Source organism: Nipponia nippon, unplaced genomic scaffold (assembly GCF_047370975.1).
Source record: "Nipponia nippon isolate SJK-2023a ecotype South Korea unplaced genomic scaffold, ASM4737097v1 scaffold_6, whole genome shotgun sequence".
NCBI classification, from domain to species: Eukaryota; Metazoa; Chordata; class Aves; order Pelecaniformes; family Threskiornithidae; genus Nipponia; species Nipponia nippon.
The window spans coordinates 27,363,128-27,387,804 of NW_028262380.1; the positions used below are offsets into that span (position 1 = coordinate 27,363,128).

The following is a 24,677-nucleotide window of genomic DNA, read 5'->3' on the forward strand; positions in this document are numbered from 1 at the left end:
TTAGACAAGAAGCTTTACTCTGTAAGTATCACAGACTGTTTCTGCTAGACTGCGGAGATATGCCCCAGGGATGCAGAAGAATATCAGTCATTAAATCAATAAATGGTACATACTACAGATATTGAGATATTATTGCTACATCTATACTCAATACTTGCCAGTGAAATTAATTCCAGTGCTAAAAATTCAATTCATTCCTTTAACAAAACAAGCAGATATAAGTCAAAACCTCATTCAGTAGCACTGCTAGTAATGATATGTTGATGCAAGGACTGATGTGCAGTTTGTGCACCGATAGTGGACATCTCTTATGCTTGCTGAAACAAGCAATCACATGCTCAAAATCACGCTCACCTTTGCAACTGGCCCAGGTGAAAAGACAGTGCGCGTATTCAGCACAGGACTGACAGTAAGCATAAGACATGCTTTGCTTCTGGATCCTTAAATGACATAGTCCCTTGCTTCTCCCTGCCCCATAGATAAATCCCTAGGAATAATTGTCAGCTTGTTAAGGATTATCAGTTGCTTTCAGTATGCTCACCTGCCAGTTAGACTGAGAGCTACTTCCTTGCTATGAATGAATTATAATTAGCACATTGCATAAGTTTACTGCTTCTCTTTTCACAGGCACAGCTATGATCAGGTGAAAAGAGAATACCATAAAAGACAACTCTGCCAAGCATTCCTACAAGTTTTACTTCTGTAACATACTTCTCTGAAAGACTATCCTATCAAATGTTGACACTGTTGCACTCTACTTGCAGAAGAGTCTTATCTGGCTTGTACTGGAAGGTGGCAAGGAATTCGTTTGCATTTTTTCTGGGAAAAACTTAGAACACCTGGAAACTCTTAACTCAATAGTTTAATCGCTACAGATTACTCCTCTGAAGGTACATGCTCCTACGCATACAGATTGTGTCATATTTTGGAGCCAAAATTTCTCTTGCTGTGGAACAAGGGTGACCTCTAGCGCTTCCAACAAGTCAGTTCCAAGCAAAGCTAAACATTACAGAATAAGAACAAAAACAGCTATAAAAACTGAATGCTTAATAAACTTGGGTGATTGGTATCCACCAAAAAGCTTAATCCTCCAAACGTTAAGATTTAAAAGCAATTCTCCTTTCTCCATAAAGTATCACTGTTTAAATTACAATTTAGACTGACACAGAAGTTTAAAAAGATCTATGAAATCAAGACAAAAATCAAAACCAGAAACAAAGTAGGACTCCTTCACTGCTGCTCCATGAACGCAGTATAAACTTTCACAGATGTCAAACTAACAACAACGCACTTTGTGCTACATACTTGCTAACTTTTCAGAACAAAAAGTGAAAGCAGTGCCCACAGAAAAATTAAACCATTCCATAAATCTGAAAAATTTCAAGTATGTCCTCTACAATATATAAAAACAACATTAATTGCAAACAGTCATTAAAAGACATTCAAAACTATAAAAATTACTTTCTGTCGCATTATGTTTTTTCACTGTGGTGATCTTTACGTTTCACATTATTATTGCTATAACTATAGGCAACTACTTCTCTCATTTCACCCTACATATACATCTTCAGCCCATCTCTCCAGTATTGCCTTGGATTTTTGTTTATTGTTCTTTTTGCTTCTTTAGTTAAGCTCAAGGGAAACATAATAGGACAGGAAGGAAAACAATGATCACTTTCCACAGGCACAATTACAAGTAATCATTCTAAGAAAAAAAGAGCTTCCTCTACATACAAATCTCTTCCCCATCCTGTGCCAAAGTAAACAATGGGCCTACACGAATACTTAGAACACAGACTGCATACACGGATACAATTTAAACAGATTTACATAACAAGTGAAACTGCATCCAGATTTCGTATGGGTACTTCTATAATTCCAACAGCTTTGACAGAAAATTTTTACTGAAAGCAAAGCATGTGATAAACTCAGTTTCCAAGAAAACTAACTGGCCAATGCTATAGCGATACTGCTCAGAAGGGAATGCATTTTAGTCTAAAGTATTTAAACAAGTTATAAGCAAGTATATTTAAGGTCAAATGCAAAATTTCATTCTATCAGTCACGGCAAATACAAGTTACGTATAACACTTACTTGAAACTTCCCACTTACCCCCAAATATAATTTTTTTAATAAAGCACGTGGTGCTAGGTCTTTCAGAAACATATTTAAAAGTTCAAGTACTTTCCTATGCTGTCTTTTCACATAATTTTTTAAGGTTTTGAGATCAAGGTTTTTTTGAATCTTTGTGCAAAAGCAGAAGTGACCAATATTAGCCAAAGAGGAGACAACAGAAAAAAATATATGTCTCTGAAAAAGTTTTACAATAAAATCAGGAGTGTGATCTTAATCATGGGAGCTGCTTTGCATATAGTATGATGACATATTGTAGAGACAAAAGCCACACAACCTGCACACTTTGCCTGTACAAACATAAAAAATGCAAACATTTTTATCCATAAAAGAAATTAATAAAAGTATTTTCACAAAAAGACGCTAAGAGCACAATACGCTGTTTACCTTGTAAATTCCAGGACATTTAGCAGTTCATATCTCTCTTCCTGTCCCAGCTGAACAATTAAAAAAAAAACAAAACAAAAACAAACAAACAAAAAAAAGCTGAGAATTAATGCAAAAAACCTCAAGGAAAAGAGGCAAAAAGAAACAAACAACCTCTCAAGAGATACGTACCATGATGCAGTTATTCAGAAATTATGTACTACGGCAATACTAAACACAGCAAATTATTATGTTACTCGAATGTACTTACAGACTCTATGATTACTGAGTCAGGTGTCCTTCCAGTGAATACAAAACGAAGATGCCTGGCTGCTCTGACCAATGCTCCTTCATCTGCAACAAGTCAATTAGTTATTTTACAGATGTACCAGGAAACTGTTAGCATACCCCATGACTTACTGGACACAGTCCAAGCTTTTCTACTTTTGACTTTCTTTTTCCTTTATGGATTTTTAAGATTAGATGCGGCGCTGGAAAGAACTCTCTGTTTCTCCTGTTAAAACTGTGATGAAATGAATTTACAATTCAGAGAAAATAAACCCCCAAAGAAACACGCCTCTCAGCTCAGTAGCAAGAATGTCCTCTTCAAAGTTTTAAGTTGTAAACTAATGAATTATACGTTCCAGCAGACACAATGACACCGCTTCATCAAGAGGCAAGACTTCCTGACCTCCTTCTCCCTGTAAGCCTACTTCCAGGTGGTTAGAAGTTTGGATGTTGATTAAACACTGCTTAGAGAACAAACCTCCTAATTGCTAGGCAAGTGCCTTACGCAGTAGGGCACTGGACAAGGTACTTGCCTTTTTGTGTGAGTTCTCTTTTAGAAGACAAGAATGATAAGTCATTCCTGTAAGTAACAGATAACTTCAATGCCTACATTCAGGAAACATTTCAAGCAGCAATCCGGACTCCCGTAGGCATCAGTTCTCTCCAAATGCCTCAAGATTGAGCACTGAATTTGCTCACCATGCCCAATAAAACACTGCCATGGCCCAGTTAGCTTTATTTACGGCCCTGCCTCTGACCTTGCTTTCCAATTGTTGAAGGACAGAATTTCCAGAGATGGCCACCTAGGAGCTGGGGCAGACAGGGAAGAGGAAAGCTGGAGACTCTCTGTGCTGCATGTGATTTCTCCCGTTACAGCTTGTCATAATACATTAGCTCAGCAGAGCTGAGTATATTTTAATCATTTTGCCTTGCTTCATCATTTTGCACTATAATCTCTTCTCACTCTATAGTAGAGCTTACCACAACATTTATCGTGGTAAAAACACTTCTTGTTAATTTTTGATTACAAACACAGTCTTTGTTCTACATCAATACCATGGCTACCAAGCACAGAATAGGTTCACAAGCAAGGACATCAATTTGTCTCCTGATTTGATTTCTATTTGCATTTCAGCAGTTCCTTCAGACTTCCACAGCAATCTGACAACACCTTAGGAATTCTGTATGGTTAATTACGCTTTGCCCTTACATAACCCACAGGACATCCATACATATTTTCTAAAGCAAATTAGAAAAGTCTAAATTCTTTTTTGACAAGACTGATTTTAGCTGACACCAATTCTTTTTTTGAGTGATATGTTTTCTTTTCTTAATTTCAGAAGATATCTCAAAAAAACCAATATACTTTGAATAAAATTTTCTTGTTGAGCTGACAGAATACTTTACATATGTTCACTCAATTATTTGATTCTTACCTGGAGATGCTGCTTGATATATAATTTTATCACCTTCTCTTTCTGGAACTGCTGTATGACACACTGCCATCATTGTCAAAAACTCACATATTATAGGTGCAGTTGGCTAAAAAAAAAAAAAAAAAAAAGAAAGAAAGATGTGAGAAAGTGATTAATCATTTAAGCAATAACTAACTGAAATGTAACAATAGATATGGACAAATAACAGTGAAGAAAAAGTTAATGAAAGATTTTTCCTCCCTTCTTTAAACTATCAACAACTAAACAAAACAGATGTTATCTGTACACTAATTTCAGCATGCAGAATACCTTCTTGCTGCTGTACTTCAATACAGGCTATATACATAAAATTTAGTGGCATTTGCTTTCATAACAATCAAAAGTAGATAACCAGAAACATAGAATAATTCAAATTAGCATTTTATAGGGAAGGTGAGTCTAAACAGGACGAGAAGAAATGGCCTCACATTGCGCCAGGGGAGGTTTAGATTAGATATTAGGAGAAATTTCTTCACTGAAAGGGTTATCAAGCATTGGAACAGGCTGCCCAGGGAAGTGGTTGAGTCCCCATCCCTGGAGGTATTTAAAAGATGGATAGATGTGGCACTTAGGGACATGGTTTATTGGGACTTCGCAGTGTTAGGTTTATGGTTGGACTCAATGATCTTAAAGGTCTTTTCCAACCTAAACAATTCTATGATCCTATGAACGCTGTATTGAAAGAATATGACTTTAAAATGATTTTATTTTTATAATTCACTAAAGTATCTTTGGATGTTGTCGTTTTTACTAAAAATATTCCTTTTTACATTACTTTTGTCTAACACTATATTTGACAACACTTTTTAAGAACCTTTAGAAAGATGCATCAATCAAACCCAAAAATCGTCAAAAATGCTGCAAGGTCAGGCAGACAGCTTTTAAAAAGAAGACATTTAGATGAATGTCTCAGGCACTTCAGAGTCTACAAAGCTGAAAGAATTTAAAATTATTTAGCCAAGAGAGGGGAAAAGAGTGTATATAAGCAAAATAGTTGATTGGTTTTGACTAATACAGCTAAAATTTGCAAAATGAATGAACTGACTCCTGAATGGTTGGTCAAAAGAAACCCCAGCATTCCCCCTAAATAAGCTCAGAGCACCTGCCACCTCAACTCAGGTTTTTTTTGCAGCATGTTTATAATATTTCAGACTAAGAATGTCAACAATCAAGACAACATTACAATTATTCTATAAAATACAATAACTGCTGAAAACCTAACTTAATTCGACAGTGCAGAAACACTAATGGGACCAGGTTCCTGTCCTCTTCCACTGAGCGCCTCTCCAGGTCCTCCAAGATGTATTCAAAAGGCTGAATTACAGATTCTTTTCCAAAGCACTTCAGAACACATTTAATGTACAGTGGTGAAACCTCTCTTTGAATTTGTGCCTGAATTTTTACTTTAAGATATATAAGCTATAAAAATGCACTTGTATAGATATATATACGCATACATATGCGCACACATGCAAACACTTAATACTATAGATCTACCAGAAAACTTCCAAGATTCAAACCACCTGTGCACCAAGGATTCTCTAGAGAACAGCAGAAACAGGATGATGCCTCTTCCAAATCTACATTATTAGCACTGAAACTGGCCTGTGTGGGTAAGTACAGGAGCCCCCTCTGCTTTAAATAGGCTCTTCAAAAGTTAACACTAGATGTTATTTCCAGGTGGATCTAATTAACATGTATCAACAACAAACAATTATAAAAGTATTCATGAGGGCATGCTGATTTTGTGTAAATATGTAATTTATTTTCCTTCAAAGGACATCATCTTTTGACTTACTGAAGGCAATGGTTTGATTTCACAAAACAATGGTAATTGTTTCTATGTAACTTACATGATTGCTTTGAAGATTCTCCAGTAATGATGAGTCACTAAATGTTTTTTCTTCTCCATTTTGTGAGCCCTGCCTAGAAATTAAGTACAAAAGAGATCATCATTAGCATATTCTTAACAATTCACCTACAAATCACCCACACTACTGTGCTAAGGACAAACACAAATTTTGGTTTGTAGCTGTTACAATAAAGGCTGTAATTGCATATTATGAAAAAATGAAGGGAAAAGGTACTTGTTTTGCATCTCCAAAGTTTATTTAACTTTAATAAACCTTGACTCATATAAATACACTCAAATCCAGGGAAGTTTTTCTGCTGACTGCAGGTAACGCACGATGAAATAAAAATAAATCTACAATGTAAGACTGTGGCTTCTTGTCTTCTGATCTCCATAGAACGAGATTATTGGAGGGACTCAGAAGAAGATATGCCTGAAGAGATCACATTTCTTTGAGAAATTAGCAGCTTTGCAATAGGCTTGCAAATGTTTGCAGAAAAGAAAGTCCTGTATCTGAAAGGGGCAGGAAAACCGAGTTCAGACATCAGGGAAGACTGCACGGAGAGGATTTGTTTTCTATTACTCATGACCAAAAAAGGAATCTAGTAAACTGATGTATAAAGACGACACAGCAACAATAGTGAAGTAGGAAGGGACTAAGAGATGCAAGGTGGAAGTGGTTCTGGACAAATAAAGTCATCCACTAACATCTCTCAAATTGCACAAGTCTTCTGGCTGAAGCTGAGAGTTCAAAAAAAGTAGATACTTCTAGGATGACCTGTTACTGCAGCTGACTGTTGAGTATTAAGACAATGTAGTTGAGTTTGAATCTCAGTAAAACAAAACAGCGCTGAAAAGCGAACCCAGCTGGAGGAAAGTATTTTTTTGTTTACTTTGGATGATCACATAATCTAGGAAGAGAGTGAACACATTTGGTGATTTAAGTTGAAGGATAAGCCACATACATCAACGGCAGTCTCAAGAGTCTTTATGAAAACCAAAAGTGAGCTGTTCTAGTCCTGCACTACCATGAAGGAATATAAAATGGCAGTACTTCCTCTATATAACCACTCAAGGACCAATTTTTCCAAAACCCCACCATGAAAGTGAGAAATTCGAAGCATCCTCATTCACCAAGACTTTTTTTTTTTTTTTAATGCAAAGCAGATGGATCTTGGAGTGCCAAATGTCAACAACTTCAGATATGTTGAATTTGTTTAGAGTCTAAGGTTTAAGCCTTGTTTGCTTAAAGCTTCCTGATAGAAAGACTTCAAGATATTTTCCAGATTCTCAATGCTAAAAAAAGGGAAAATATTTGCAGGTATATGTTGTATCAAACTGGAAAACAGTTTTTTCTAATACAAAAAATACAGATTTAAAAGATTTGGAATTCAGCACATTAATCAGTTTAGGATTAGAAATGTTATGGTCATAAACAGATTCTATTAATAACAATAGATTTACAAACAAAAAAATTCTCTTAAGTATCTTATTTCATAAGTATTTACAAGGTGTTTATCAGTTATAAAAGGGAAGTTTTTTTTTTTTTTTTTTTGAACTACTGTTCAGGCATCAGTTTATCCATTTCAGATGTGCTTATAAAGATTCTGATGTGTATTAGTCAAAACCAGTCTTATTTCATAAATATCTTATAAGGAAGCATGCTTAATTTCATGTAAGCATTACATTATTTTAATGAAACCACTCACTTGTGCACAGTTAAGCACACCTGTACATCTTTGTAAGAAACATCTTACTACTACATCAAGTGAGGATATTCAGGTCAGGCAAGATTTTGGGGTGTGCATGTGTGCCACTTTTTATGTGTATGTGGGGGAAATTTTTCTTTTTTAATCTAAAGAAAGAATTATTAATTCTAATCTAGCAAAGCAAGTTTTTTTCCTTCAAACTTTTTAAACATAAGGAAACAACACATTACAGTTTTGTGTAACGTATCTTGCTGTGACTTTCAACAAATACAATAGTGGTAAGTTAAAGACTGTAAATGACATTTTCCCTGATTTATCTGAGCTTATTTTGAATGCTTTTGCAAATATTTAGTTTAAGAAAGAATGATGAAGAAGTACGAGGCATCACACCAATGGCAGCAGAAAGGAAGCCAGGACATAGTCTTTCCTGAGGTCCCTGTTAAGAGATTAATGTTGGCCCCAAGTGTGTTTGGGTGCTTTAACCTCAGTTTCAGTTAAGAATTAGGTAGTACCAATAACCTAAAACTATCTGTAGGAAGTAAAATATTATTAACAACATATTACATGTTTTTCACTCTCAAATATGGACTTTGTTTTCAAATGTATTAGAGATTATTATTAACCTATTACTAAGTAACAGCAGGAAAGTGTGATCAAAGTTACCATAACACCAGCTACCTTAATAAATGACAAAACTTTCCCTCCAATGAGCAATTCTGAATTGTACAGGATTGTCAGTAGAATAACTGTACTATACCTCAGCGACCCTACTAGCAATTGTATTCCAGAGTACACAACCTAATGCCATAGAATTCTGATGGCATAAAATTTGTGTAAGACTCTGTCGGTCTGCATCAATTTGAAGCTAAAATAACTTTTGAGTAAAATACCTCACATTTAGCTCTGTTTCTAAAAATCTTGCTCACTGGTTTTAAGCTTGAATCTTCAACAAACACCACATGCTAAATGACTTCTAAAGCTTACCAATCATCTGAAGGAACACTATAATCCTCAGGCTCAGGGCAATGGCTGCATGAGAAGTAAGGGAAGAACAGAAACAGGGAGAGGAAAAACAATCACAAAGGCTAAAAAATTTGATCATTTATAAAAAAAGAATTTCATTAATGAAATTAAATTACTAAAAAAAGTTTTAAAGGTATTTCCACAGAGTATTTTCCTAGTGCCTAGATAACAATAAAATATTACAAAAGTATGAGGTTTCTCTTGAGGCTTCATAAACTATAAATGATACTTTTTTTCAATTGAACGCTTGTCTTCTTGCTAACTTATACCAGCAGATATAAAGCCATTTGCCCTCTTTACAAATCTTCCTTTATATTTCAGTGTATATACAATGTTACAGTTTCTCATTAAACAAAAGGTATTTTTTAAATTATCTGAAGCCATGCTAATGCAGTTCATTAACTGGCTGAGTTCACAAAACACTGATGAACAAAGCTAGCCATGGCACATGAAGGACTCTGCTCTGTGATGACACAAGTTTAAATATATCATAATTTATAACACACTTAGAAGAGGCATGGGAGATGGAACAGTCGCTTTTACCCTTTTCTATGTTCCCAACTTCTTATTTGCATCAATACAGAAAGACAAGAGTGACTCTGTTCTCTGAGTAGCTATGAGAGATGCTGTAATGGCTATTCACTGTTAAGAGAAACTCTGCTTTCTAAACCATGATGATAAGCAGAAAACCAGTCTACGTCTGTTCAAAATGGGGTGGATGGGAGCTGGAAAGCATAGCAAGAGAAATCAGGTAATTTTTTTCTAAAAAATACATTCACACCTAGGATTCATAAAGGAGATATTTTAGAATTTGTGCTATGCCACTTTCAGATAAAGATATATAATGAACTGAATATCAAACACTGATTTTAAGTGCCATTACCATTAATCCTTTTTTTTTATCTTAAAAAACTGCTATACAAAGAATTTGAAAATAGTTAGCTCAGAGCAGTTTCTCTGGTCATAAAATTAGCCCATGTGGTTGAAATTGAGCCCAATATATATATACACACACATTTATATACATATTTGAAATATCAGGGTTAAACTGTATTTTATTACAACTGTTAATTAAAAAAAAACATCAGTATTGTTAATGCATTAAGGATCTAAGTTTTTTCAAAACAGAAAAGCCTAGATTAGACTCCTGAAAATTAGGATTTTCAAAGGCATCCAAATGATAAAGCCACAAAAGCCAAATCATCACCTCTAGCACAAGCCCAACAGTTGATTTCATAACCTCTGCCTGGTCTCTGCTCAGTTCTAGAGGTGTCTAATTATCTGCTACTGAATGCTCTGAGATTGGCCCGGTCCGGCATCTCACATACTGGTAAGCCACACTGGTATTTACAATGTAGGTGCTTCTGCTCTATTTATTGCTGTAATGAATTTTTTTCAAGTAAACAGTCTTAGAAGGTTGAGGCTTTTACAAACTCTGTTGAAGGAGTTGGCTGCAACTGCTGGCAAGGAAACAGTAAAATGCTTTGTTTGCATTTATTTGGAGAGATTTCTTAATAGCAACATTAATATTCGGAGTTATGCCACTGTTAGAGTATTCATAAAAGCCACTTGGATGGTGGCTACAGTACTACTGTTCATGCTACAGGACTGTAATTCAAATTCTTGTTCATCCTGTATATTATTTAGTGCAAGAGCATGTGCTTACATAAAATATGAAGCATGGACAATAATACAAGTTTTTGCAAGTATGAGGGAAGACTTTTTTTTAGTAACAACATTAGACAGACTAAGCGATAGAAAAAACATGCATACTGAAGCTGCATACAGCAGGAAGCCTTTGATATTTAAACTTTATTTTTGTTCCTCATTGCAAAAAGAGATGTCATGACTGAAGTGATGTTACCTCTTATAAGTAACATTTCATAGTCACAAACAAACTGACTCCTAGTTGTATATATTGCCAGGCGTAAGCTTATTTTAACTGTAGTATTAATGCATGGATACGTATGCACAGGCAGAGGAAAAGAAAGGCACACAGATAAAAAAAGTATATAAAAATGCCTACCCATAAGCAACTCCTGCTACAGTACACTTCTTAAATTGCATGACATTGCATGTCAGGGTACCCGTTTTGTCGGAAAATATGTATTTGACCTAAATGAACGATAAAATTCATTATACATTAACATTCAGCAGTTACTTACATATCTAGTACAATTCATGACTACCAACACACTAAATATTTTTACCAGTTCTGCAATCTTAATAGTTTACAGAAAAAAAAACCAAACAACATTACATAAATGTGGCAGATGCACAGTCTTGATACCGATTTTCAAACATGGCAATCAACTGAGATGTCAGGAAGCTTAAGCTTGCTTAAGTGCATGATGGTATACTACTTAACTATTCCTCACTCTACATATTGTTCAAATCAAAGAAACTAGTGAAGACCAATGGCTTTGCTAGTAAAATATTCCATTTCTGACAGAAAACAATACAGTAAAAGAAAAGTATTTATATGCATTTCCAAACCCCTCTTTTTGACATAGAAATATCTTCTTAAAGCCAAAACATTAGTAAGAAAACAACAGTTCAGAAATGCCAAGTTGCAGGAATAGAAGAAATACTTTTTTTTCCATCTACTCCAGGTTTCATATTTCCCTATCATCATAAACCCTTCCTCTCTGGAAACTACTAGTTAAAAGTATTTTAAAAATTGAAGCTGAAATACATGTATCTGTGATATATTTAAATTTAGTTCAAAACTAATGTTAAGAAAAAAGTCAATATATGAAGAAATGGTCTGTGATGAAACAAAGGCTCTATTAGTCAAAGGTAAACTTCAATTTTAATTCCTTAAAATTTATTTCTCATAAAAAAAAATCACAGTATTCTTAATTAGGAATTAACTGCATTATAGATGGCACCAACAAGGCTATGTATTAGTAAAATTTACTCAGCATCTCCTATTTAAAGGTCCTATTTCTGAGGGATGATGACTTAGCCAAATCAGCAGTTAGAAGAAATATTCCATGCCAGGTTTATGTCTCAAACTGTATTTTTTTTTTTTGTCTGGGCAGAATGGGAAAGCAGGAATTGCAGCTAAGAAAACTCAACCTTTTTTTCCCAAACCAAAATTTTGCCTTTCTTAAAACGTGAAGATCTCTTGGGGGAAACCTTCTTTTCATTATATGCAGCCTTCGTACTTCAGAGAAGACACTTGCTCTTTCTGTTAGCAGAGTGTCCTTTGGTCTCCCTACAAAAATCTGCTCAAATTAAGAATCTGTCAAAAAAGTGAAAGTGGAGATCCCAAGAACTCTGGCTAGATCTTGGTGGTGAAGGAGACTTTGATGAGGAAACATAAGAAATGAAGACAAGAACTGCCAAAGTCAAAAAGAGGGAATGTGTCTGGGAATGTGAATAGCAAGCTAACTGCAGAGAGAAAAAACAGTGTAAAATGAGACAGAAGTAAAGCTAAGATTCAACAGAGTGTCCTACCCACTAGAGGAGATTGTACTCCCCTTTAAGGCTAGGAAGAGAATCAAGTTTTCTGCTATCTGCACATACTTTTTAAACCCAGTAGGCAAAGTCCCTGTCCTCCTCTATGTAGACCAATGTTAGAACATGTTAACCTGCAACTACTGTTTTCCCAAAAGGCAGACCTCTTAAGTATTAGTCCCTAAGACTTGTTTGCTACATGGCTAACATTATGTTATTATTGATTGTTCTTGGAAAGCTAAAAACACTTTATACATTCCTATGCAATAAACGAAAGAATTAGTTATGAAAACTTCTAGGTTAGGAAATGCAAGAATATGTATAGTTGTGCATATAATACAGTTCAATTAAATGTGCCCATAATATTTTTTCCACAGAATCAGTTTACCATCACCAGTCAGTGTAACAGAAAACAGTGTTTATCATGTTTTTAAAGCAAGAATGCAAATACAATTGGGTGAAACAGCAAACACAATGTGTAGTGCTTCTGGAAGCATGCCCTGTGCCCCAGGCATACTTTCTACAAAGTCATACTTCAATAAAACGAAGAGCATACAATTAGTGATCTTTTGTGAAAAGTCTAACTGATTTTATAGTATTAAGAGAGCACTCTAAAGCAAAATGAAGAATTAAGCCCAAATTTCCAGGGCTTAATTCAGCCATGAGCCCCTGTTCCATTCACTACTTCCAATCTTCAGTGGAAAAAAATGAGGGAATGTATACAACCATGATTCAGTCCTAGAGCATACCCACTGTCTCTTCCGAGCAAGGCAGTGTGCGTGAAAAAAAATGACATACTAAAGATGCACACTATCATAGTGTATATACAGAGACTATATTTTTTTTTGTCACAGACAGCCTTAATGCTCAGAATTCCTTTGAGGATTTTGTGATTTTAATGATACACTTCAACCTTCTGTGACTACCACATACAAATTGATACATAAAGCAGTGTTTGTTCATTTAATACCGGTTTAAAAAATTTAACTCCCACATATTGCAAAGTATTTTTAAAAATATCTGACAAAATGAAGAAAACAGAAATAAGCAAAAGACGACTACAGCAAGAATATAAGTTTTTTGAAATAAATCCTCATGTTATTTTAATAATTTAAATTATAAAACCACAGGAATAATTTCACACACAGAGTTAGAACCACTGATTTTTTTCTACCTGTCCAAGTTCCTCATTGAGATTAGAAGTACGAGCCATCGCAGCAGTGTCTGTAGGTTCATAGTGCATGTCTATGTCCTACAGATAAAAAAAGTATATATATTTAAAAATTAGTCGTCCAGAACTTATTACAAAAAAATTAGTACATAAATACAAAAGGTAAGTGTAGAAGAGCAGACTGAACATGGATACAAGTTATCTACTTATGACTGATTCAACATGGGAAGCCACAGACACAATCAGATCACTTCCAAGAGTCCCCAGAAGAAATTAGATTTCCTCTTTAAAACAAAAATCTATATGATTCTTTGAGATTTTACTCCGATTATTTCCAGTGATCTGTAGTATTGAAAAACTGTTGTATCCGTGCATCTAAAATAGATTTAGCCACAAGCAGAAATACTACATTGTAACACATAGAAGTCAGGCTTAGCAATTTATATTGTATGCACATCCAGTCATTTCTAAATAGCAAGATAAATATACTTTGAGATAAAAACATGAAGATAAATTTAAGAGTACACAATAAATGTAGGGTACATAAGTGGTTTTTTTTTTTTATATTTTTAAATACAGTAAAAGATTAAAACGTTGTGAAGTAAGGCAATGTAGTGCAACAGATTGCAGATGACCAACTTCTCCATACCAATATGGCATGCACAAACAGAAAGATAGTGTTTTAGATAAATGTCCAGAGTCCCAGATCAAGAGAAATTAAAGACAACTAATCCCTCATGACATGAAATGGGGCAGGGGGAAATAGAAGTTAAAACAGTCTTTTGAATTTGTTGTATAAACAGTTGCCAATCTACACATTCAAAATGGGTGCGCCTTTGTTGAATATTTATTTTAGAATACAGAACATAAAGGAAGAATTTAATTGCATTCTCTTATTTGTCAACAATTTGTTCTATAGCACAAAAGAAATGAAGAAATCAAAGCCAGCTGACTGCTCACAAAAAGATTTGACTTTTAAAATAAAGATACACTTCACCTGCTACTCCACAAACACTTTTATCTATATCTGCATGACATCATATTTCACACACACAAATCTATTTCTGACATTTGATCAAGGAATCAGATTAAAGAGTTCAGAATGGTATGATTAATTTACATTTGGAAAAAATGGAAAAATTGAAGGCATGCTATTAAAAGCACTTGCATGGCTTTAAGGGGAATACCTCACCCCTACCCCGAACAGAGTAAAACCCTTCTTTTCCCCCATTAATTCATTAAGAAAAAAAATTAAAGGATGCCAAAACGATCTTTATATATTTTGTAAGAGATAATACTACCAGACACTGGCTTTGTACAAAAAACCCCATTAAACTATGGTGGTGGTGGGAAAAATCAGCAAAATACTGAAAAAAACCCAAAACATGGGCTATGCTTAGAAAGAAGAACTGAAACTGGACAAAACTCCACTGGAGTACAAAATTCTTTCTTCTGATCATTCTGGCTGAAACAGACACATTAGTAATGAGAAAGTACAAAGCACATAAAAACATGTTCCAAAAAACAATTTGGTGCAGGTATAAAAGTACTAAATAAAACCATTTATTATTACCTTCTCAGATTCCAGTAATAATAAATAAACAGCATACGTAGGCATTTACATTAATAAAAAGTCTGGAAAAAATGTATACATAGACAAGCAATCATTTCACTTACTTGTAAACCATGTGATTTTAGAAGTCAATGCATATTGTAAAAATAATATTTACCCAATTTATGAAATATGCCTGGATAAATTTAACAACTTCAAGTGTAACCAACAAACTGATTGGAATAAGATTATTGAAGAGAATGATAAAAGTCAAGAAATTCAGTCCAAAGTTGCTTGCTCCACCATCTGCCAAAAACCAAAGCAAACAAAAACAAACATTTATGACCATACTTAAAAGTATTGCGTTAGTTGCTGATTCAGAGTATTACATTAAATGCTGATTTTTAAAATGTTCTGTGTCTAAGAAGAAACTTAAGAATTAATTACAATATCACTTGCCTATAAATATGCCCTTCATAAAAGCTAAGGACCTCTATTATAAAGTGGAGTTCAAATTTAGAGATCTTTGCCATCTTCTCCAATTTCTGAAAAGCAAACTTACCAGCAATTCCCTCTTTTAATACATTTTAAGATCATAATCTGGGAATACCTATATATAGCAACCAAATTCTAAACTCTAAATTTTGGAGTTTTATGTTTTTAAAAGGGCAAATATGTAGTAGAATGAATTTGTTGTCTATCTGCCCTCACAGCTTCCTATTCCCCCCCCCCCAATCCAGTAAAATACTATGAAAAAAGTAAATTCACAAATTCACACCACATGAAAAGAGGAGATGAAATTAGAGAGTTTAATGAAAGTTCTTTTAGAACTGGAAATGTGAATATTACCATATATAACAAGCAGTTTTATCCTACTTTTTCCTTTCAAAATTTTAGATAACTCTAGTAGTAGCACCTCAGAGAGGATGAGAATAGGAAATAGCAGTCTGCTCTCCAGTACAGCAAAAGGGTAAAAGACGTAGCCTGCCTGCCTGTACTCAAAGATCTCTCAAAGAAAAACAGCCTCAGACAGGTTTCTACTGCCTACGGAATGTGGATCTGGTTGTTACTCTAAGATCCAAGAGAGCAGGTTTTGGATACTTTCATTAATACCAATTCCAGCATCAAATGAAGTACAAGCCTAGAAGACCAGAGAGCTAACATTCACCATGACATTGATATTCTGAATACTGACTACCAAGATTAAATGAAGTTTGCTACCTATTGCTACCTGTAAATAAAATAATATTCAGATATTTATTGTTAACATTACCACTTTTTTTATCATCCACAGGCAACAGATTGTTCTAACTAAATACTAACAGCATTCAGAAAGATGGGGCACTGCTGGGAACCTGTTTCACTACCACATAAAAATTAAATAACTAAAAGGAAAGTGGAATAAATTGCTTCTTACATATTAAAAGTACCTGGTACAAGAACAAGTATGAGCTGAATGCAGCCTTAGAGGGCATATGTTACAAAACACACACACAATTTCATTTAATCATGGGGCATATATCAGAAAATAAACTGACAAGGATAATCACTTAAAGAACACACAAAAATATCAACTTTTTTCCACTTCACGATGGGAATATGAAAATTAAATGTCTTCCTTTTTTAAAACAAAAAGCTTCTTCCTCAGCGTCAAAAAGAAGAGAGTCAAGGTTCTCAATAAACAGAAGTTCATCATAAATGCAGACAACTGTTTTGTTCAACAGAAACTTCAGGAGAGTGCCTTCAAATCAGAATTCTAAGATTTTTTTTTAGAAAAATTGACCAAAATATTGACCAAACCACTCCATTATTCCTATTTTGATGACTACATTCAGCAGCTTTGTATTCAAGACTGTTGTTTCAGGAGCAGAAAGCCTAGTTTTGGTTGTACTGCCTAAGTAAAGAAGACTGTAGGCCCACCATAAGAAATTCTGAAAATATGAATAATTGAACACAAAGTATATTTATGAAAACTTCCTTTAAAACTAGTTCCCTCACTGAGGGTCAAATTATTTCAATACGTTGCATGCTGCTGTGAAGGTCCACCTAACATCACAGTGCCTTGCATCCACTGTGAGTACAGCTGCCCAGTATAATATGTTAGGTGAGGTCTTTTGTGCCTGTTTTATCTTCTTTAGGAGCAGTCTGCTAAGATCTGATGTTGGCAACCAATAATTAGTTAGATCCCTGTCTAGTAAAAATTATAAAGCCACAGCATCACGTCCTGGGATGAGGCAGTTTAAAAATTCAGAAGAGTCGCTGCAGCTTTAAATATAATCCATCGGTAATAGCTGAAAATGGCTTTAGTCTGATGTCTAGGAAGCTGACTGTTTATGTCAGTGGAATGCTGATACAGACCCTTCTGAGCTGCAGAGATGGAAGGGCTGAAAGATGCAGAGGCAAACAACAAAGCTCCCCTCCCTGAATTTACCAAAAGGTCAGATGGCACAGTAGGGTAAATTTTATACTTGCTGTGATATACCTAGCCTAAAGACTTTAGTCAACAACTAGTAAAGAAAGGCTGACAAAAAACACACTGTGTAAAGGATGGTAATCATCCTACTTTCCAAATATGAACACTAAAATATTAATATATTGTTTTACATCTTACAATTTAGATCAAGATACCAATCTCTTCCAGTATGCCTTCGATTCCATATAGCTGAACCAATAGAGCAGATCAAAGACATGGCAATAAGGATGCAGAAGAGAATCAAAATCTGAATATTTGTAATCCGTTCCACGTTAGACATTTTAAGAGGTGGACTTGTTGAATTCTGCAAGACAAAAACAAGAGTGGCTATTAAATATTAGAAAAGGTACACACAGTTCTCACTTTTCAAATTACATGTTACTGCATCCTTTTCCAAATATTCTCCCAAATATTTCATCATCATAAATGGCATAACTGTTTCACTCAAAAGAAAAAAATGCAGCAGCTTATAAATCCATGAATTAGAGCTTTAGATCTGTGTCACAACCAGTTTAAACAACCACACAGAACACTCATAACAGCAACAGCTAACAGTAAACATTAAAAATGAATGTGCGTACACCTCATCAGTGCTATGGAAGACAATTTTACAAATCAGAAAAGCAATAAATGAGACATGCGTGACCAATCTGAAAGCATTCTTTTTTTCTCAACAAATGCATCTCAATTTTCTTATTTCAAACAGCACTAGGAAAAGTGATTTCATAGGCTGAGAACGGTTCTCTTCCCTCCTCATTTTGCAAATAAAGTTTCACTTTGTTTTCTGACAAGAATGCTTACCTTTGTACTTGCAAGAAAGCTCCACAAGAGGACAGATTTAGGAGCAGTCAAAAATAAAAAACATGAACAGGCAAACTATAATGATCCAACTTGCTAATAAAATAGTTTCAAAACATAAGTTAAAAAATAGAATCAATGGATATGGTTACTAGTGGAAAAACTACTCCGTGGCTAAGTGACTAATAATAACAAGAAATTGCTTTTTTTTTTTTTTGGTTTTCTTCATAAGAAAAATGCTCTATTAATGACATTTTAACCACTATATTGAATCTAGCCATGTTTTTTGAGAGGATTTTCTGTGCTGTGTAACAGCATAATACAGTAACAAAACAGATAATTTAGACAAAATCCAAGTGACAAACCTGCATAAGTTTTGTGTCATGTCCTGTGTAGACAACTATCCCATGAACCCACTGAGTATTTCTCAGCTGAGCTCCTCGTAGAAGAATCTGGTCAGATCCCAATGGAACAGTACTAGAAGGAAGAAGTTTTATATTTTAGCATTAAAACAAGCAATGCCAACGACTAAACATAACCAGCAGTTGTTAAAACTAATTTTTCAAAATTTCGATGATTACTGTAAATATGCTAGGAACCTAATTTTCATAGTTAACTTTTTGGGAGTGTTGACAGAGAAAAAACTTGACAGTTAAAAGCAAGTCCAAAAATTTAGGCTTGCAAAAATATTACTTACCATTTAATTTTGACTATGGACACTAAAGATTTGGTATTACTAAGCAAGCATACTGAAACTAACAAAGGCTAATTTTCCTGTGATTTATGGTTACGAAGCTTTTTCTTAAGCGTATGCGGAAACTCAATTCCTCTTATAAAATTGATTTTCCAAATCAATTTTCAAATGAAATAATTTTCTGAACTCTCAACTTAATCCCTTCTTCCAGTGAAATAAATATCCTTTATGAACGTGATAAATTATTTAAAATTCACAACAGTATTTCCCGCACCTTCTTTAAATTGCAAAACCAGGTAAATTTACTTCTGTTATTCTTCTAGAACTGCACTGAGTAAATGAGCAACAAAACCTCAAAAGATGCTGGAAAAATTTAACTGTCTTAAATTCAGACAGGTTTTTGGAATCAGTTCTTGCAGAAAGTAGAAAAAAAAAATTAATCTGGAAAAATATTTGAGTGCTTTTCCATAAAAACCAAACAACTAACAAACACCACCCCATTACAACTTGACCCATTTACTTTCTAGGAAACTAGCACAGAGCATACTGACTGTTTAAGGAATCATTCTCCCCACCAACTAAGTAGGTTTCAGCAACTGAAATGCTGAACAATATTGCCATGGAAAATAATTTCCAAGTGGAGGCACTTAATCAAAAGAAGGAATCAGAAAAGAAAACTGAAATATAAAAAATACTGAGATTTACTTGCATTCTAAATTTGAACTGTGCTGCTCTTGTATTTGAGAAGTGTTCATATCATGGCAAAATTAAGAAAATAAATATTCTTTCAAGTATGAAAGGAACTGCTGGTGTTTGAATTACACAAGAATCATTAAGAGAGACCCCTGTTGCCATCAAAGATTGCTTCTGCACCTCTATTTATTTGCATTCCTTGATCAGAATCATTCTAAGACTTTTGGACCATCGATCAGCACAATACGTAGACATTTCAGTTATGGAATGTATTACATGTCATTCCAAGAATAATTAGATAGTTTTAGTCTATTAACACTAGCATGAACGTCACAGAAGATGAAAGAAAAATACCTTTCTCTGGTTATATGCAAGTCCCCCACAGATAAATTGGAAACCTTTCAACTATGGACCTTCTCTGGAATGCCAAAAGACTTTCTGTCCCTTCTACTAATACAAGAGAGCCTAGGAAGGCAGAAGTCAAAACCTTCCAGTCTTAATTCTTGTACTCCTTGAAGAGTCAGGTGAGTTCTAAGACTCTTCCTAATCTTCCTCTTTGTTTTCCCTTCTTAAAAATTGTGAAGAATATGCAGTAAAGTCCTTTCTAGTGCAGGATCCATTGATTCATTCTTCCATCAGGACACTGTCTCTCAAATGGATACCCTTCTCCAACTTGGGACAGGAATTTATCCTCTTCTCCTTTCTCTAGCTAATTGTCTTCATTGACTAAAACCAAGTGACATGCTTCTGTATATTCATGAGCATAACAAAAAGCTGCATGCTTTGGAGGTAAGAGTTCACTCACTCAAAAGCTGACGATACTACAAAAGCTTTTTTGACCTCTTTTAGTCCACAGATTTAGCCAAAAAGCAAAATAACTGTAGTGGAGTTCTACCTCCTTGAATACTGAGTATCCAAAAGAAAAAAGAGAACCTTCATCTTTTTGAGTTGCTCTCCCATGAAGGGAAAAATAAGAGACTGAAAAGGTCAACAAGATACAACAGTTATGGCACTCCAATGAGTTATTTAAAGTGAAAGAAGACAGAGATAACACTTTCAGTATCTTCTGTTGCTTTTGCAAAAACATTAAAATGGTAGCAGATAAAGTGGAAATCAAAACTTCTGGATCTACATAATTTGGTAAGAAGGTCTTAAAGATCTGGATAAATAAATACCAGTTGGATGAATCTGTGCTACCTCTAATATAGGCAGAAAGAGAACGCATCCCTGATTTTTCAGGTTGGAAATAAGGTCAGGATCCAAAGAGAGTTACTTACCTGCAATTCTTTTTCACTGAAGGTAAATATTATATTAGAGCCACACTTTTGGAACTATCCTACTGCACAGCAACTGTATTAAAAATACTCCAAAACTGAATTTCTTAAATGACAAATTGCTTGACCAGCAGATGGCGAGCTCCTACACATTCTTGAGGCATAATAGCCATCAGCACATTCAATGTTTCTTTTTTAAACCAAATTTTAAAATTAAATAATTAGATTAAAAAAAAAACAAGTATGTTTTTCCCTCTAGCCAGGGAGGAAGGATGAATGTGTGGATCTATTATAACTATTACCTTCAGAGAAGAATTACAGGTAAATGTTTTTCTCTTCTTAACGACAAGTACAGTGGAATTATAATAGATCCACACTCTTGCGACTGAAAACTCCCGGAATGTATCTGTAAGAAATCAGTAAATAAAAAATGGAATATAAAAAAAAAAAAAAGGTATTTAATAATTAGTTAGTACTATATATATCAGTCTAAAACCACAAACATGAATAATATTGTATAACGGAGAAGTAAATGCCTACCAAATAAAAAAGAAATCCTGTAAATCTTTGGGAATGAAGGACTCAACAATTCTAGATATCATAATGAATTTTATACTCCTAATACATCACATGTGGTTCAAACCCATAGAAAACTCCAAATATCAATATTTGGTAAGCACTTAAGTATTTTAAGAATCTTTGATGCAGTTTTACAAGCATGTATGTTGTAATTGCACTGAGGCTGTCTATTTTTACAGAAACATACTGTCAGTAAGCTAATGTATTAAATGTCTTTCAGCTACCAAATTAGAAGGATTTGAGGTATATAGTGATGGACTCAGTTCCACTCCAGACTTAGACACACAAAAGAAAACAACAATAAAAAAACAGACAAGAAACTACTTCTATGTAGCTTCTATGATAGAAACTTAACAGGCAAGGAATGAGATGCTTAAGTGAGTTACTAGGTACATATTCCAGAACTATTGGAATTTGATTAGCACTCCCTTCTACTATTAATAGTTATTGCTTTATGAAGGTCAAGTAGTATAAAAACTCAAGGTGTAGACATTAGAAGTACGGTTTTACCCCTCAAGTTTTTTTAAAGAACAAAGTCTAATAAAGCATACATCAGAAAAGATTTTTACCTCTCTAGTCTTAACAGAATAAAGATTTTACTATTGATATTTTCACTTGAGTAGTTTAACAACATATAGCTATCTACTCTTAGATCAAATCTACTGAGATGATCTTCCTCAGATTTACATACCCATGCCCATCCAGTCTGATGTTTCCAACAAAGTCATAGAGATGTCGGTTTGGGCTCTCACATTCAATTCTGCCTGAGAGTCTCATCAAGCTTTCTATGTCCTTTATGTCTGATGTTAGTGGCAAACCCTGTAAACAAAATCAGTTTGTCATGACATTAAAAATCACTTTTCAATATATAAATCTATGTATTATAAATCTGATAGTGCAAAACCAGAAAACCAGTATCCCTACGGGAACAAAATGGGACTGCTACATTTTGCTGTCACAGTGCTGGATGCTACAGACAGTGGAAAAAGTCACCTTGGTATCTTAAAACATCACGATGAAGACAGGGTCATAACCAATGATCTAACTCAGCAAGAATGTTCCTGCATAGGGACAGCACACTCAGTCAAAAACTGCATTCCCTACCTGTCCCTCAAGGACAATACTGGCACTATCAGCTTCTTTCTGCAGGGCTTCTCCCTCAACTATCCTCTAAAAACAAAACCAATACCCAAACTACAAATCTTTCCACCTATTTTCACCAAAGAAAAACCCTAAAACAAAGTGCGAGACATGGCTTAGGAGTAACCATTCGTTCCTTCAGCTTAATTAATTGAACAAAAACTTTTATGATGTCAGTAACCCGCAGCTTTTTATTCAAACCATTAAAATTTCACAGTCTTCTAAAATGGCCATTAATGTCATAAAATATGTTTTTATAAACAGTACGAATATTAGCAATATTCTCAAAAATGAAATTCCTACCTGTCGAATTTTTAAGTTTGTCTCGCCATCTAAGTTAGATGTTTCAATGTAGCACATAGCTTGTGGTTCACTATTAAGAAAAAAAAAAATCCTTAATTTTAAATTATTGTGTCAAAATCCATGAACTTTCTGTAACATTTTCATAGCTATTTATACAATCAAGTTTTTTTTTCTTATCAAATCTTCAGAACTAGAATCATTTACAGCCAAATCTGTAAAACCAACAGTACATTTTCAGAAAAGTTTGCCAAAACCTATCTTCTTAGATGAAACACTGCTAAAAATGCTGTACATAGTAAGTTTTCTATGTTTTTACATGAGATTAAGATACAAGCACAAATATAGTGCATTTGTAGTGCCTACTACTGTAGTAGTTTAGACATGAACGTTTTCTTGTAAAGGGTTCTCTTATTAAAAAAGTCTAAATTATGGACAACATAGTACAGTTTTTGAAATCTATCTGTCCTCTATGCAATTTAAAAAAGCTTTTTTATAAATTAAAAGTTTTAAGTTTATGCAGAACATTACTAGTGAATAGTTCATCTATTTGACATATACTGATAAAAGGGTTATTACATTTAATTTTTTCAACACGGTTTTTTGATGTGTAACACAGCAGTATTTTGTAAAATACTTTTTGGTTTTAAAACATATTATAACCATTACAGAAGTGTTAACTAAGAAAACAGAGATACAGAAGGACAAAATTATTTTTCTGCAAGTAGATAGTAAACAAGAACAGATCTAACAGGTCAGGATTTCTGAATTACTACACTCAGCTCCCATTTTCTGGGCAAGAGGACAGAACACCTACTACTTGTATCTACAATAGAAAGAAGTTTTGATCCTGAAAAGGACCAGAGGAGTCCCAAAAATCCCTTACAACTTAAAAGAATAAATGTTTACTCTCTGCACCACTTTAAAACTTCTATTATCTTCCTTCTTTCTAACATGAAATTCAAGCATCAAGTGCTTTTTAAAGTTTGCTTTCTTAATGTAACAGTGGCTACTGATAGCGACTTAGTTTCAAGATGCTTGCAGGATAAAGCTCTGTAGGTTATTCTAACATTTTTGTAAAGCAAAAGCATTAAAATGTGATAAATAATTATCATAAATTCCTTTCAGGCTAGCGTTTTCTTCTTGGCAAACTTTTCTAAAAATGTAAATAACTTCTGTTTAGATCGTTTGGATGGAATCACCCGCATAAAACGTTATTACAATTCTAGCATTTTTATTAGCTAATAGTAAAAACCAAACAATATTTTTCTGAAGCACTTTTAAAACGGACTAAGGCAGCAAAGACGTTTCAAGTCAGACACATGCTTAATTGTAATTACTGTAGCAGATAGCAGTGACTTCCAAAGTAAATAAATCACAGTTAGATCAAGGCAGGCCCATTTATTTGTTAGGGAAACCCAAAGTGCGGTAACAGTGCAGACAATAGCATAAAGCTGACATGTCTAAGAAACATGCATTTTGTCACAATACACAGGAACAGCGCTGCTTTTGCCATTGCATGCAGCAGAGATTGTGCAACATCCAAGTTTGTGCAGAGGGTCCTCTACCAGTCCTACCAACATTAAACTATGTTCTTTGCTGAAAATAGTGGGTTGGTATAAACATGTATATTCTTCTTAATTTGCTCTAAAGAATTAAACATATATTTACCCTGGTGTTTTACTGTGTGTTTAT

The 24,677-nt window shown here is 34.3% G+C and overlaps 1 protein-coding gene across 10 annotated transcripts in view; it reads right to left on the reverse strand.

Annotated features, from left to right (window-relative positions):
* Window positions 1–24,677, reverse strand: part of ATP8A1 (ATPase phospholipid transporting 8A1) — a 122,345-nt gene that overhangs the window by 68,527 nt on the left and 29,141 nt on the right. For 7 of the 10 annotated variants that reach the window (XM_087735937.1, XM_087735938.1, XM_009474215.2 and 4 more), the window contains 12 exons: window positions 22,986–23,055; window positions 22,234–22,361; window positions 18,668–18,779; window positions 17,643–17,808; window positions 15,210–15,337; window positions 13,483–13,560; window positions 10,873–10,961; window positions 8,808–8,852; window positions 6,116–6,188; window positions 4,224–4,329; window positions 2,771–2,853; window positions 2,521–2,570 (listed from right to left, as the gene is read on the reverse strand). In XM_087735937.1, the coding sequence (XP_087592063.1) occupies window positions 2,521–2,570; window positions 2,771–2,853; window positions 4,224–4,329; window positions 6,116–6,188; window positions 8,808–8,852; window positions 10,873–10,961; window positions 13,483–13,560; window positions 15,210–15,337; window positions 17,643–17,808; window positions 18,668–18,779; window positions 22,234–22,361; window positions 22,986–23,055 (1,128 nt within the window). The remainder of the gene's footprint in view (window positions 1–2,520; window positions 2,571–2,770; window positions 2,854–4,223; window positions 4,330–6,115; window positions 6,189–8,807; window positions 8,853–10,872; window positions 10,962–13,482; window positions 13,561–15,209; window positions 15,338–17,642; window positions 17,809–18,667; window positions 18,780–22,233; window positions 22,362–22,985; window positions 23,056–24,677) is intronic. The other 3 variants (XM_087735936.1, XM_087735935.1, XM_087735942.1) reach the window with 1 other exon arrangement.